Source organism: Daldinia decipiens, assembly GCF_022478715.1.
Source record: "Daldinia decipiens strain CBS 113046 unplaced genomic scaffold F4813scaffold_14, whole genome shotgun sequence".
Lineage (NCBI taxonomy): Eukaryota > Fungi > Ascomycota > Sordariomycetes > Xylariales > Hypoxylaceae > Daldinia > Daldinia decipiens.
This window is the reverse complement of record NW_026054557.1, coordinates 273,875-286,775: the sequence shown is the minus strand read 5'-3', so window position 1 is coordinate 286,775 and position 12,901 is coordinate 273,875. Positions and strand designations below refer to the sequence as shown.

Genomic DNA, 12,901 nt, shown 5'->3' with positions numbered 1-12,901 from the left:
GCAATTGCCCCGGCTTGGCACACTTGCGCCCGGGTGCTAGTCTCTATTCGGTGCTGGCGCTGACGGAAGCCACCCCTTTTTAGTTTCATGACTGATTCGTTCAGATGAATCATATACCCAAATTTATAGACATGTGAGAAAAGGCCACATAAAAGTCTGGCCAAAGAGCTGATTCGTCGTAGCATAATCCGTAGTAAAATAGACATCTATGTCGCACGTCCCGACCATCAAATATGCGACAGCTACCCCGGAAGTTCCAGGGGGATTAGCTTCGACTAGCCTTGGCGCGGGTTCATCCCCCGAAATAGACGCGAACGCTTCCCGACCCGGCACCTCTCTAGGAACGTCCGCGACACCTGGACCAAAGCCACGCAGTTGTGTCACATGCCGCACACGAAAAGTGCGATGTGACAAGACGTCACCATGTTCAAATTGCCGCCGCGCAAGAATCCCCTGTGTTTTCCCTTCGTCAGACAAGCCCCCACGATGGGCTCGTCGGCTGGAGCGCATTGCGAACAATGCTAAGGCTGAGCAAGAAGCCGGCTCGGGTGTTAGTCAAGTTATGGATAGGCTTCGAAAACTCGAAGGCCTTGTGAAAGAACTTAGTAGTCAGTTGGAGCAAGCACACGGTGCTACACATACGAGTAGCCATGGCTCACCTTCGGCAAACTCGCCGGGGAGCTCAAGCTATGACCATGATGCGGATCGCCATACGGCATCGCCACCTGTTACAAATACTTCTAATCTATCAAAGCAGTTTGGTAGGCTTGTTCTCGGAGATGCTGGCCAGAGTCACTACGTAAGCAACGGCTTTTGGTCGCGCGTTAATGACGAGGTAAGGCAAGACAGATCATACTAACTATCGTGGCTCCCCGAATTCGAGTTGCTGCTGATGTCTAAAATAGCTTGATGGCCTCAAAATGGAAACTGAGGGTCTGGCTAGTGGATACTACGATAGTTCCGAGGACGAGGACTCACTTAGCAAGACCCCGTCTACCCAGGAACTAGATAGGACGCCCTCACAACGTCACGCGTTTCTGTTCGGCCACAACCTTAGTTCTCATGGACCTGATATTCGCGAGTTTCACCCGCCGCTATCCCAGATCCCCTTCATCGTGAATGTCTTTTATCAAAACGTCAATCTTCTAACTCAGGTGGTTCATATGCCTACATTCAATAAGATGGTGCAGAGTCTGCAAGACAGTGGCCCATCGATTCTCACACCGGCCAACGAGGCTCTAATGTTTGCTATATATTATTCAGCCATAACTTCAATGGAGGAGGAGGATGTAAGTTTATCATCAAATTATTTACTTATAATAAATACTCATGCATCGTGTGTTCTACAGGTCGTAGCTAATCTCGGTTCTTCTAAATCCGAACTTAACCTAAAGTACCGTCTGGGCTTAGAGTACGCGCTTGCAAAAGCCGACTTTCTAAATGTGCTCGACATAGTTCTCATACAGGCGTTTGCTATATTCTTGTGCTTAGCTCGCCGATATGATAGCCCGAGGTTTGTGTACATGATGACAGGACTTGTCATTAGGATGGCTCTAGCTCTAGGGTTGCATCGTGATGGTAGTCATTTCCCTCATCTTACTCCCTTTGAAGCCGAAATGCGACGAAGGCTGTGGTGGCACGTGTGTCTCCTTGATGTAAGGGCCTCCGAGGACCAAGGCATGGACCTCACCATTACCCCCGGCAGTTTCGACACGCGACAGCCCCTGAATATTAACAATGATGATATCAACCCCGAAACAAAGGAAATGCCTAAGGAGCGAGAGGGTATAACCGATATGACCTTCTCTCTCATGACTAGCTCTCAGTGCGAAGTAACGAGGGAGATGATGGCTGTAAGTCTTAAAGATGGGGTACCGCAGATAGATGTCCAGGACCGCCTTTTGAACGAGTACTACGGGAGGCTAGAGAAGACATACCTCCAATACTCTAACGCAGAGGGAAACGTCACATACTGGGTTGTTGTCGTTATCGCACGGCTCGTAATGGCCAAGATGAGTCTAATAGTCTACTTCCCGGTGCTTTTCTCGCCCCAAAGCGAGCGCGCTTCCGACGAGATGCGCAACAGGCTGTTCATAGCTGCGATCGAAGTAGCCGAGTATAACCACGCGCTCAACGTTGAACGGGCCTGTCGCCAATGGCGCTGGATTTACCAGACGTACACGCATTGGTATGCCGTCGTCTACCTCCTAATCGAAGTGACACGGCACCCCTGGTCGCCTCTCGTCGAGCGCGCATGGGTCGCGCTCCACAGCAACTGGCTTATCCCCGCTCGCAGCAGTACGGATAAGAGCCTGCGCTTCTGGGTCCCTCTCCGAAAACTTATGGCTAAGGCTCACCGACACCGCGAAGCCGAGATCGAGCGGCTTCGGTGTAACCCGCAGGAAGCGCAGAAGTTGGAGACAGAGGACCGGGGTGCTACGCAACCGAGTAGCTCGGGCCCGTCCCCGGGCCCCGACAGCGCCGAGACTTTCCGTGAGCGATGGTGGCAGCTTGTAACCGTGCCACAGAGCCTGGGGGGTTATGCACAGACAGTTGTTCAGCTTAGTAGAGGGGTTCTAGTGACACCTAGTGTTACTTATTCTGCTGAAACTAACGAACCGGGCTTCAGCTCTGTTCCTTCATATGATCCGAGCGCCTCGGTACCCCAACCCGAGTTCACTTATCCTCAGTCTAGATTACCGCAGGAAAGCGGAGTTTTTACGCCAGATATTTCCAATAGGAGTTCCCCCGGGGCGAACTTTGGCTTCCAGCAGAATCCTCATAGCTCAGCTGCGCCGGGGACGCAGTCGGCCGGTCCAGCTTACGGATCATCTTCTTTGGCCTCTATGGACTTAGGACCAGGCTTCGGAGCTTGGCTATGGGCTGATGCGGACCCGTCGGTTGACGTATTTGCCGATATGGATTTGGAGGCGGCGGATCTGAACGTAGACTTGGACGGCGAGGTTGATTGGAATAATTGGGTGGCGTCGGCGAATGGGATGAATTGGCCGGAGGGTTGAGGGGATGAGAATCGGGGATACCAATCTTAAATCAACATTATCAATGATGAGGATAATAATGTGCAGCAAACATGGATAGAGGCTTCGGGTAACTCTATTAAAGTTGCTTGCCTTGATAGTTAATGAGTATAATGCATTGTACCTTCGGCTAACTCAATGGTGGATATACTGTGAAAAAGATATTAACCACAGGATAATGGCTCGGGTGAGAGCTGCAAGCAGAATATATTGAAAATGGATAGCAGTGATATCTAATGCGTTGTGGTATTAAATAGGTAACAGGTATACTAAGGGTCTTAGTCACGGGAAGAGCCCCTGAGTTTACGACTTACGACGTTTATCCCGACTAGTATGATCCAGTTATTATATACCCTTCCGAGATTTGGGCGATAGTTGTCTCCCCGTTAATGGGAACATGATGTGCTATCCCAAACCGCACGATATCTAGTTGCTGGTGTAGCTCAAGCGTGTCCTGTAAACGGCTTGGCGAGCAACTATAATGCCAGGCTCGCTAGAGGAGTGCCTAGATCTAGTGGGACTATAGAAGGTTCTATTAAAAGTATTTAAAGGAGCGAGTGTAACGAGCTTGGGAAGATCGCTTATATAGACATACAGGACATTTAATAGGTAACTTGAACAAATCCAACGGTGATCAAGTAATAAACGGGACAAATATAAAGTTAATTGGATATAGCTTCGTGTTTGTAATATGACCAGATGAAAAGGTCTTTTCCGCCATAAGTTGCAAATACGTTTCCAGTTAGACTTGCAGTTATCTTCATATCATAAGTATGACTGTTGATAGTTTCGAGCCTTAAATAGGAATTCCGAGTTTTTATATCTCGGAGCTGTACGCCACCGTCTATACATTCGAATAAAATATCATTAGAGTCTGACTGGAAGATATAAGATTTCTGACTGAACTATATGATTTTAGCTTTATATATATAAATAGAATTTTGTAGCGAAAGACTTACACCTTTGACCACGGGGGTTATGTTATGAAGGCGTTGACATTTTAGAGTCCTAACTTCAAACATAGTTTCCGTAGTACAACGGAATACGTTCTCATCGTAAGGAGAGAAGGAAATATTGGATACAATATCACGATTCCCATCAATATAATGGCATTGAACGAGATGTCCAGTATGTATGTCCCAAACTCGAACTTCATCTTGCATGAATCCCGCGACTAGGAAATTATTGTCCGGGGATATAGTAACCGCACTGGGGCGAGACCAGACTCCTGCATCAATAGTTATTTCTATAGTATGATTATCAACGTCCCAAACTTGAATCTCATCAGCGTGGAAGCGGGAAGCTAGTATACGTTTGTCATTGGTGAAATGGATCGACATAATAGGGCCGATTTCAGCGTTGAGTTTATGTCGAAGCTGCCTGCTTGTAATATCCCAAATCTAGTTCTATTAGTACCTCATTAGGTAGTTTCTGGGGGGGCCAACTCACGTAAACTTCACGCTCCTTGGTGGCGGCAACTAACCATTTACTATCCGGGCTAAATATTTGAAGGGACATATCTCTGCTGTCAGGTCCACTGTTTAACGTGTAGGCCTTTCTTGTTGTAATATCGTAAAGCTGGACGGCCTCTTCATGGATGGAAGCAATATATTTACCACATCCACTAAATATGGCGGATATAGGCGGGGTGATTTGGGGTATATGGTGTAGATCGACGTCAAATAGGCGGGGACTATGTTGATTGAATATTACGAACCAGTTGGTCCTCAGCTTTACGCAATCGAGAGGAAAGCCACTCTCGTACGGGTCCCCTTGTATATTTTCCTGAGGCGAAGTTGCAATTGCCGGCAACAATTCTTTGTGGATGAGAGATTCGTAGCCCCGAGAAAGAGCAATGGCTAAAATCTCTCGAGTAACTGGACTCACCTTCGCCTTCTGTATAAGATATCGGACAACAGGGAAATGTCCTTTCTCAGTAGCATGGCCAAGCGGCGTTATTCTAGACATTGGGTGGTGATCGCCGTCAGATGCGCGTCGATTAACTTGCATCTTCCCAGTTTCAAACAGCAGCTTGACGATGGGCAAATTGCCGACTCGACACGCACTTATAAATGGCGAGCATCCAGATTCGTCCACTTTATCTGGTAAGCATTTCTCCTGAGTAAGAAAAAGGTGAACAATTTCAATATTCTCCTTGCGTACCGCAACATGCAATGGTGTCATTCCAGAAGAACTCTTGGTGGTTATATTCACGTCGAAACCACTTTCGAGTAGCAACTTGCAAACTTCCAAGTGACCATTTTGTACCGCTCTATGTAGTGGGTTATATCTAGACTCTAGACGATGAATGTGTCCCGGATGTTTGAGAAATTTTCGAACTGCAGCTACGTCACCGCACTCAACAGCTTTCTCAAATGTTAAGGCCTTTTCGGGACGGACTTCAGGGAACTCCAATTCATCATTGGTCTCATGGTGATAGGCTTCCACATGTTGGCTCAGTTTCTGCTGAGTATCAAATCCCAATGCATATCCAGGACATTCCCCGAAAGTACAGCGAAAGGGACGATCATGACGATCATAATGCCGTTCGCGTTCTTCAATACTTTCGAATCCCGTAGTAAAATAATCGCACCATGGTTTAGAACATTTATAGATGACTATTGATCCATAAAGGTTCATCAATATCTGCTGATTTGCGGAATCTAGATTATCGTCTCTGAGTGTCTCTATAGTCTTCCTGATCTGGACTGTCCATTGTTCGATGGTGAAATACGTGTTCCTCTTATTTTCGTCATCAGGAAGGTCTTTGACAATTTTGATTATTTCTTCGTCATAGGCCGTATCGTGCTCATTCAGCTTCAATAAAGAGCTGTAATACTTAAGAAGAGCTCCAACCGCTCTTATTGCCATCTGGGATGTACTTGGACCTATTTCCCCGGTAACTTCAGCACATTCCCTAGCATGATAGAACCAATACTGGATAGCATAGTCTTGAAGGCCATAGTATCCGTTGATAGCGTGGTTATAAACCATCTTTTCGTCATCTCCACACTTAAATGGTCCAGATGTCAGATATTTCGAGAGGAAATAAGTAATTCTGGCCTGTTCGAGCCTAGTGTTGAGCAAATTCTTTTGAATAAGATACCTTTCAAAGTTAGTTATGATCTGAGAGTCGTGTATGTTGACTTACTCTCGGGCTGTTTCATGAACAATACTAACGATACACTCCGGGTTGTCTCTTGCATCGTTTGTAGGATGCACATCGACAAGGGATCCACAGAGTTCCTTGCATGTAACTCTGAGCCTTTGATCTTCATATTCAACGACCCCATTATCCGGGATAATACAGAAGCTACACTGTATCTCGCGCCATCGAAGGGGCCGTGCAGCAAAAACTATCCAGCCCAATATCTTCTTGGCATCTTCACGTTCAGAAGGAGAAGACTCTTCGAAAATGCGCACAGCTATTCTTCCATATCTATAGCAAGAATATAAATTAGCAGGATTCTTTACTTAATTTCAAGAGCCGATGTCATTACGCTTTATCAATTTCTTCCGGAAATGTGCCCGGTTGCAGTTCTCTTTTCAAGCCGAAGAGCTTTGTTTGATTCAAAAGGTTCTCTAAGACCACACGGGCGTAGAGGAACATTCCTAAGATTTTGTCAACCTCAGTCAAGAGCCTGCTTTATTCGGCGTATGTTACCCTTTGCGCTATTCGTAACACGGACAGCGATGCTTTTTTGAAACTCGTCGGAAATGGCGAACTTGTCTCCTATTCGTTCGCAGAAATGTAAGCAATATCTTTCGATATCCTTGGTATGGGCGGTGTTCTCTAGAGTTATGGATGGCTTATCGACAAGAAGTTTGTCCAGGACACCATCCCGCTGGCCGCAAAGCAAAATGCGTAATGAGGTGGTAGTGTTCTCTGAGCGTCCTTTTATGAGTGATAATAACCATTGTACCGATCTCTCCGCCTCTTTAGGGACGCTTTCATCGAGGCCGTCAATCACAATGTAGCAAATTTGATGACTTTCCAGGGCTTCCTTCACAAGCCCTTCTAGCGTTCTTGTCAGCCGTAGCGATGTTGGATCCATTGCCGATATTTTACTGAATAGATGATCCGACATGGCGGGGTCCTGGGCGATGAGCTGATCTAAAATGCCGCGGAGAAGACTATTGTGTGAATCTTTGCCAGTCTGCCGATACTTGAAATAAAAGTAGGCAACACAGTGACTAACCGTCCCGGAATACCTATTGTCTAGGAGCTTCCTAATCACTGTCGATACTAAAGTTGTTTTACCTAGTATATGATTAGTCCTAACACCCCATACCAGGATCAAGTTGGGATTATATATACCTGCACCTGGGATCCCGTTGATATATAGGATATTGTGTCCCAAAATGTGGTTATCCCAAGCTTGAAACTCCTCATTCTCCAAAACCCATTCCCCTGAACTGTCGATAAGTCTATTTTCCGTAGCCATCTCTTGGTCAATTTCATAGTTTGGAGCATCTAACTTTTCTCTGATGTAGGATACCCGTCCCCTGTGCTTCTCCAGGCGTTCTTCATCCATCTTCTGTTGATTTTCCGTATACATTGACGAAATATCTTTACGCAACCGGTGAATCTCGTAGAGAGCTGCCGAGATTTTCTCGCTTTCCAATAACTCTCTTCGCTTGCACAAGCTATGCAAAATTGGACCGAATTTGCTATCAAATGTTTTCCATATGGAATGGTACATATCTTTCCATGCTGCAGAATTTTATGTCAGACATGTTTACTTGCAATAGGATTTTCTGAAGGAAGAGAGGGATGCATACTGGGCCGTTTGAAGATAGTAATAGATATGCGATGGAACTCTAGGATATCTGAATAATAGTCTTCGAGTACCGTAGCTAAAGGGGGATGTTCTGCGAAGGTCTTCGAGTAGCACTCAAGGCCAGGGATAGCATCCCCTATTTGCGCATACGCATCAAGTAGTTTATCAAAAGAACTGATATGTGTGCTAGCTGTCTTGATTTAATAACAATGTTAGGTACCTGGACTCGTCGCGTTCCAAAAAGGTGAAATTGTACTCTCTGGTACTCACGAGAAGAATGAATTTGATAGGCCCCTTTGTAAGTCAGCAGTTGTCAAGTCAATAAATCTATGATATGGCTGGGTCAATCACTTACCCATATGAAACATACGAGCTCGCTGGCGTTCACAAATATTTCAATTACCTTTCCGAATTGTTCCATTGCTTCAATGAAACCCCTGAGTCGACCCATATATCGTAATTTCCCCTCGCTTCCATGCTTCTGTTGAATTTCCTTACAGACTTGTTTTACATCTGACAGTGAGGAGATGGAAAATTCTTTAGCGAGATCTGGGGTGATAGATTGCTTAAATCGATTAAGAGCCCGCTGAAAGTTATCGACATTTGGCCCTGTCATATTTAATAAGAATTTATCAAGAAACCTCCTAACATATATTGAAGTATAATCTTTAGTGTTTCAAGGGATAATATTTCATGGTGCCTGATAGTTGGTAACTATTGACCCATGGGCTTCTCAAGAATAAGGGAGGGGGAGGAGGGGGAGGAGGGGGAGGGAAAGGAAGAGGATATCCTCCTTAGATAGGTTAGGGACCTAAGATTACTAGGTAAACCCCCAATAAGTGTTCTCGGATAGGTTAATGTATAAAGAGAAATGTAAGCAAATCAAAATACGCCCATGAGAGAAAATGCCTTGACGCATCTTTTCTTTCGCTCCGCCACTCTTGTGTCACATAAACTTGTATACCTATCCAATGTCTGTTTACCTGTGCGCACTGACCAGGCGCATGCGGTAGTATGCGGTGCATTGCATATATTATTGCCAGTTATTTGCGGTAAGAACTCAGGCTTAGCTGCATTGCACTGCCTTATTTGTTGTCCCTGATCTACCTTACTCGTAGCCTACTAACTTAGGATATATAAGTGATAGATAGGCAGTGTTTCTAGGCAGAACGTACCATCTTGCTGTGCGCTGCTCGCGGGGAAAAAGACACGCATAACTTAAGGCAAAATGATCACGAAATTCTTCGGCTATATTATGATATAAATATGAATAGTTACATTTGTTATGGCGCAGTAGGTTGCAATATTATCATCAGAATTGAACTATAACGCCTGATATTTCTCTCTAGTTGCATGATGCGGTTGCAAAGGTGCTAATCAGTACCGCGATACCCAAGGAGGTCGCCGGAGATTTCAAAATACTTCCCGTACAGCGAAAGGATCATTACTATGTTCTCTGCTCCGAAGCTGGTGCCGAGTTTGGTATCTTGGATACTCGAACCAGTTCCAGCTTAGACTCTCTGAAAGACTATCCAACAGTGCAGTTTGAAGCCGTAGTTCCAACTCAAGTCTTCACCAAGCGTCAACATAAAAGAAGACCAGGTTTGCGGACATTTCCGGTGTCAATAAATATTTTTGGATTGAAATTAAACGCAAGTGATGCAGCATCTCGGCTGTCGAATCTCTCCGCGTTTCTCCAGCACCCTCACTCATTGAGTGAAGAAGCGGTATACGACAACCCACAGTTTCTAACTTTTCGTAATGAAAATTTGAACATGAGTACCTTCATTGGCGCAAGCAATGGCAATGGGCCAAATTCAAAAACTAAGATTTCAGAAGAGATAAATGACATACTGGAGTCATTGACACATGTAACCGCAGACGAGGACTTAGAGCCGCCTGTCGGATTATCCTCAAAGCTGAAAAGGTATCACCCTAATCCAACAAAAGTTATCAAATAAACAAACAGACTTTACTAAGCACCTAAGTATAGGCATCAAGAGGATAGCTTACGTTTTATATATCAACGGGAAAACGAGACATTTACCCAGGGACTCTCGGAACGACTATGCCACGAGGCTTCAATTGAGTGCGCTATAGCTAACTACCTGTTTTCTAAGCTAACGGAATAAGCTAACTATAATGTAGGATGAAGGCGTTATCATTTACATCTTTCGGGGGGCTGATCGCGGAGTATGAAATATTTTGGTTTCTTAATGTCTATCTCCTTTCCCCTATTCGAGGTGTTATAATCCCATCCTCCTTCGAGCTCTTCGAGCGAGGTTTTAGCTCTTAATTATTCGAAATTCATTATATCTATGACTTGGTGTTTATACTAACTTTATCGTTGCAAAGTACGATGGGACTCGGGAAGACCCTTACCATGCTTGCGGCTATCTTGCGTTCTGTCCCAGCCGCAGAGCTTTTCAGCAGTTTCTACGATAAACCTGAACAAGAACGTCCACAAAAGCTTCGTATAAAGGCGACTTTAATAATTGTACCATCTTCTCGTTAGTAAAAGCAGTCATATGTATAGCCATAGGCTAATCACTCATAGAACTTCTTGAGAGCTGGCAATCTGAGATACAGACGTAAGCACGACTGGCATACACGCTATTTGTTGAGTACAGCAGCTGATTCTCGAAGTCACATTTTACCAGGAGCTCTCAGCTTCATTTGTTTCCATGGGAAAAAACGGCCTCGGAATAATGAGCTTTTGAGTTCATTTGATGTGGTATTGACTACATATGCAACGCTCGTCGCTGACTACGCCGATCAATCCATCCTCCACCAAGTGGAGTGGTATCGTGTGGTACTAGATGAAGGTACAACCTAAGTCTCTCGTTGATTCCAGTTTATTTATTGCTGTCTAGAATCAGTAACTAACAAGTAATAGCCCACTGGATAAAGAACTCTAGTACTCGACAATTCCAAGCATCGGCAGCACTATGCGCTAAGAGGAGATGGTGCCTTACAGGCACTCCTATTCAAAACAAGCTAGAAGATCTGGCCTCTTTGGCCCAGTTTCTACAATTTCCAAACATAGCCACCAAAGTAGTTTTCAAAAGATATATTCTAAGTCCGCTCTCTGAAGGCGGTGCAGATTTCGCAAAGCCCCTTCGAGCATATCTTAAGGCCTACTGTCTTCGCAGAAGTGAAAAGTGTCTAAACTTACCTGCCTCTTCCGAGGTTATCGTAACGCTTAGCCTTTCACTAGGAGAGCAGTGTCTCTACAAGTGCCTACTAGACGAGACGAGACGAGAAATTGACTCTCTAGTTAGCAAGGGAGTTGAAACTCGATCCAACAAGTTATTCACAGCTATGCTAAAACTACGCATGCTTTGCAACTCAGGAACATTCTTTTCGGCCCGTAGTAACACCTCTTCCCTTGAACCGAAACAATCCTATCTTGAAACCGAGTGCGAGCAATGCCAACCTTCTAGCGAGGAGGCACGTTTACTTGAAAATGGCGATTCGGTATGCTCATACTGTGGAAAACCGTTATACCGTCCAAGTCCTAGTCCTCTGCAAGACTCAGGACAGAGAAGCAATACGCGAAATATCAGCGATGGAGCGAACACACCCTCTAACGAGGGAATTCAAGTCATAGTAGAGCAAAAGAGCCCCTTCCTATCAGCAGGTTGCTCAACGAAACTTTCTGCCGTGGTTCGAAAAGTAACAGAAGGTGGTACGGATAGCAAGAGGTATAAACTTTCCTTATCTAGAACTTTTGGTATACTAACCCTTCCTAGCATTGTATTTTCCTACTGGACGTCGACTTTAGATATCCTACGCTGGTTATTCGAGCAGGCCGGGATTTCGTGTCGGCAAGTAGACGGCAAAGTAGGCCAGGTAGAAAGATCTGCACGTCTGAGAGCATTCAAAGAAGACCCTCAAGTCCACGTCCTCCTCATGTCCATTGGTACTGGTGCAGTCGGGTATGTTCGTCTAGGCCTGACACTCATTCTAGTCAATACTCATGAGAACATAGGCTGAACCTCGCCGTTGCCAACCAAGTGCACATAGTCGAACCTCAATGGAACCCTTCGGTAGAAGAACAGGCGATCGCACGAGCGTTACGTATGGGCCAGACTCGAGAAGTCACGATTTTTCGATATATCATGGAGAAAACCGTAGAGCAGGTAGTTCATTCGAGCATTACCTCTCAGATCGGCACCTAACTAACAATAAGCAGAATATAGTCAGTCTTCAAAGGAAGAAGAGACATATTGCAAAGTTTACTTTCGATTCGGAGACGCAAGAGACTCAATCCGGGGCACTTGAAGTGAGTGTGACATAGGTATAGCTGAGAGATCTATCACTAGCTAACAAACATACACACAGGATCTCAAGTTTGTGCTAGACATGGGCTCCGTCTAAACAAGGGGCTGGGGGATGATAGTCGGTATGTAGTAGGTATTCGCTGGGGCTGTTGACCGCTCAATCTCGTCACAAGACTTATTGGCCATGTTGTGTTACTTGGGCCTCGTAAAGATACATCTTATTCTTTGCATGTTCCCGCATTCTGAGTTTTCTCCATACTATCCCTTAATTTTTCAGTGGAATTTCGGGGTACTGAATTAGGATGACGAAAGATACTGAGGGCCCCCTTTTCCCCAATGATGTATGGTCACGAAATACATTAGTTCCTGCATATGTAGTCCTAGCCTATCACTAAACTCTTCTCCATTTCTTAGGAATTTCTAGTTTGTTTGATCTAATCTATAGGTCTCATTCAGACCCAAGAATACTCTTAGGCATCCTTAGCGTGTAGACAAAGGTGGCTCGTGGCTTGAAAATTTCCACCATCCTTTTAGAGTCATTCTGACCTACGGATATTCTATCTATTAGCTTGCATAGACAGATAGATAAGCTAATTTTGACTTCGCCTTACTTTAATGATGACACACTCTTGATAGGTGGAAGAAATGAAGCGCCCAACTCCATTTAGAGGGTCCCTGACCATCTATCAAATTTGAGTGGCGCTCTTTTACGATACCATGATCGACCCAGCAAACACAATGCAGAATTATAGACCAAACCCCAGTATCCTTGCTAGGTATCCGTGGAGTCCTAAAAGCA

At 45.0% G+C, this 12,901-nt stretch overlaps 3 protein-coding genes across 3 annotated transcripts; 2 read left to right on the top strand and 1 right to left on the bottom strand.

The window, feature by feature from the left end:
- The first annotated feature begins 128 nt into the window (after positions 1-128).
- F4813DRAFT_54796 (fungal-specific transcription factor domain-containing protein) lies at positions 129-3,529 on the top strand. The gene is made up of 2 exons (XM_049248630.1): positions 129-835; positions 906-3,529. Exons 1-2 carry the CDS (start codon positions 209-211, stop codon positions 3,018-3,020), a joined length of 2,742 nt encoding a protein of 913 aa, XP_049100096.1. The 5' UTR covers positions 129-208; the 3' UTR covers positions 3,021-3,529.
- A 171-nt stretch (positions 3,530-3,700) lies between these two features.
- F4813DRAFT_395873 (WD40 repeat-like protein) lies at positions 3,701-8,665 on the bottom strand (the record flags this gene model as incomplete). The annotated part of the gene is made up of 10 exons (XM_049247757.1): positions 8,175-8,665; positions 8,090-8,113; positions 7,821-8,013; positions 7,357-7,752; positions 6,703-7,299; positions 6,539-6,650; positions 6,190-6,477; positions 4,488-6,144; positions 3,998-4,438; positions 3,701-3,943 (listed from the first exon to the last, which is right to left on the bottom strand). The coding sequence occupies exons 1-10, from the start codon at positions 8,433-8,435 to the stop codon at positions 3,701-3,703; spliced, it is 4,212 nt and encodes a 1,403-aa protein (XP_049100095.1). The 5' UTR covers positions 8,436-8,665.
- A 294-nt stretch (positions 8,666-8,959) lies between these two features.
- Positions 8,960-12,718, top strand: F4813DRAFT_357449 (SNF2 family N-terminal domain-containing protein). Its single transcript, XM_049243123.1, has 12 exons — positions 8,960-9,112; positions 9,169-9,746; positions 9,813-9,908; positions 9,968-10,012; positions 10,175-10,329; positions 10,377-10,410; positions 10,466-10,644; positions 10,716-11,523; positions 11,572-11,757; positions 11,811-11,961; positions 12,015-12,104; positions 12,164-12,718. The coding sequence occupies exons 1-12, from the start codon at positions 9,086-9,088 to the stop codon at positions 12,197-12,199; spliced, it is 2,385 nt and encodes a 794-aa protein (XP_049100094.1). The 5' UTR covers positions 8,960-9,085; the 3' UTR covers positions 12,200-12,718.
- The last annotated feature ends 183 nt before the right edge of the window (positions 12,719-12,901 follow it).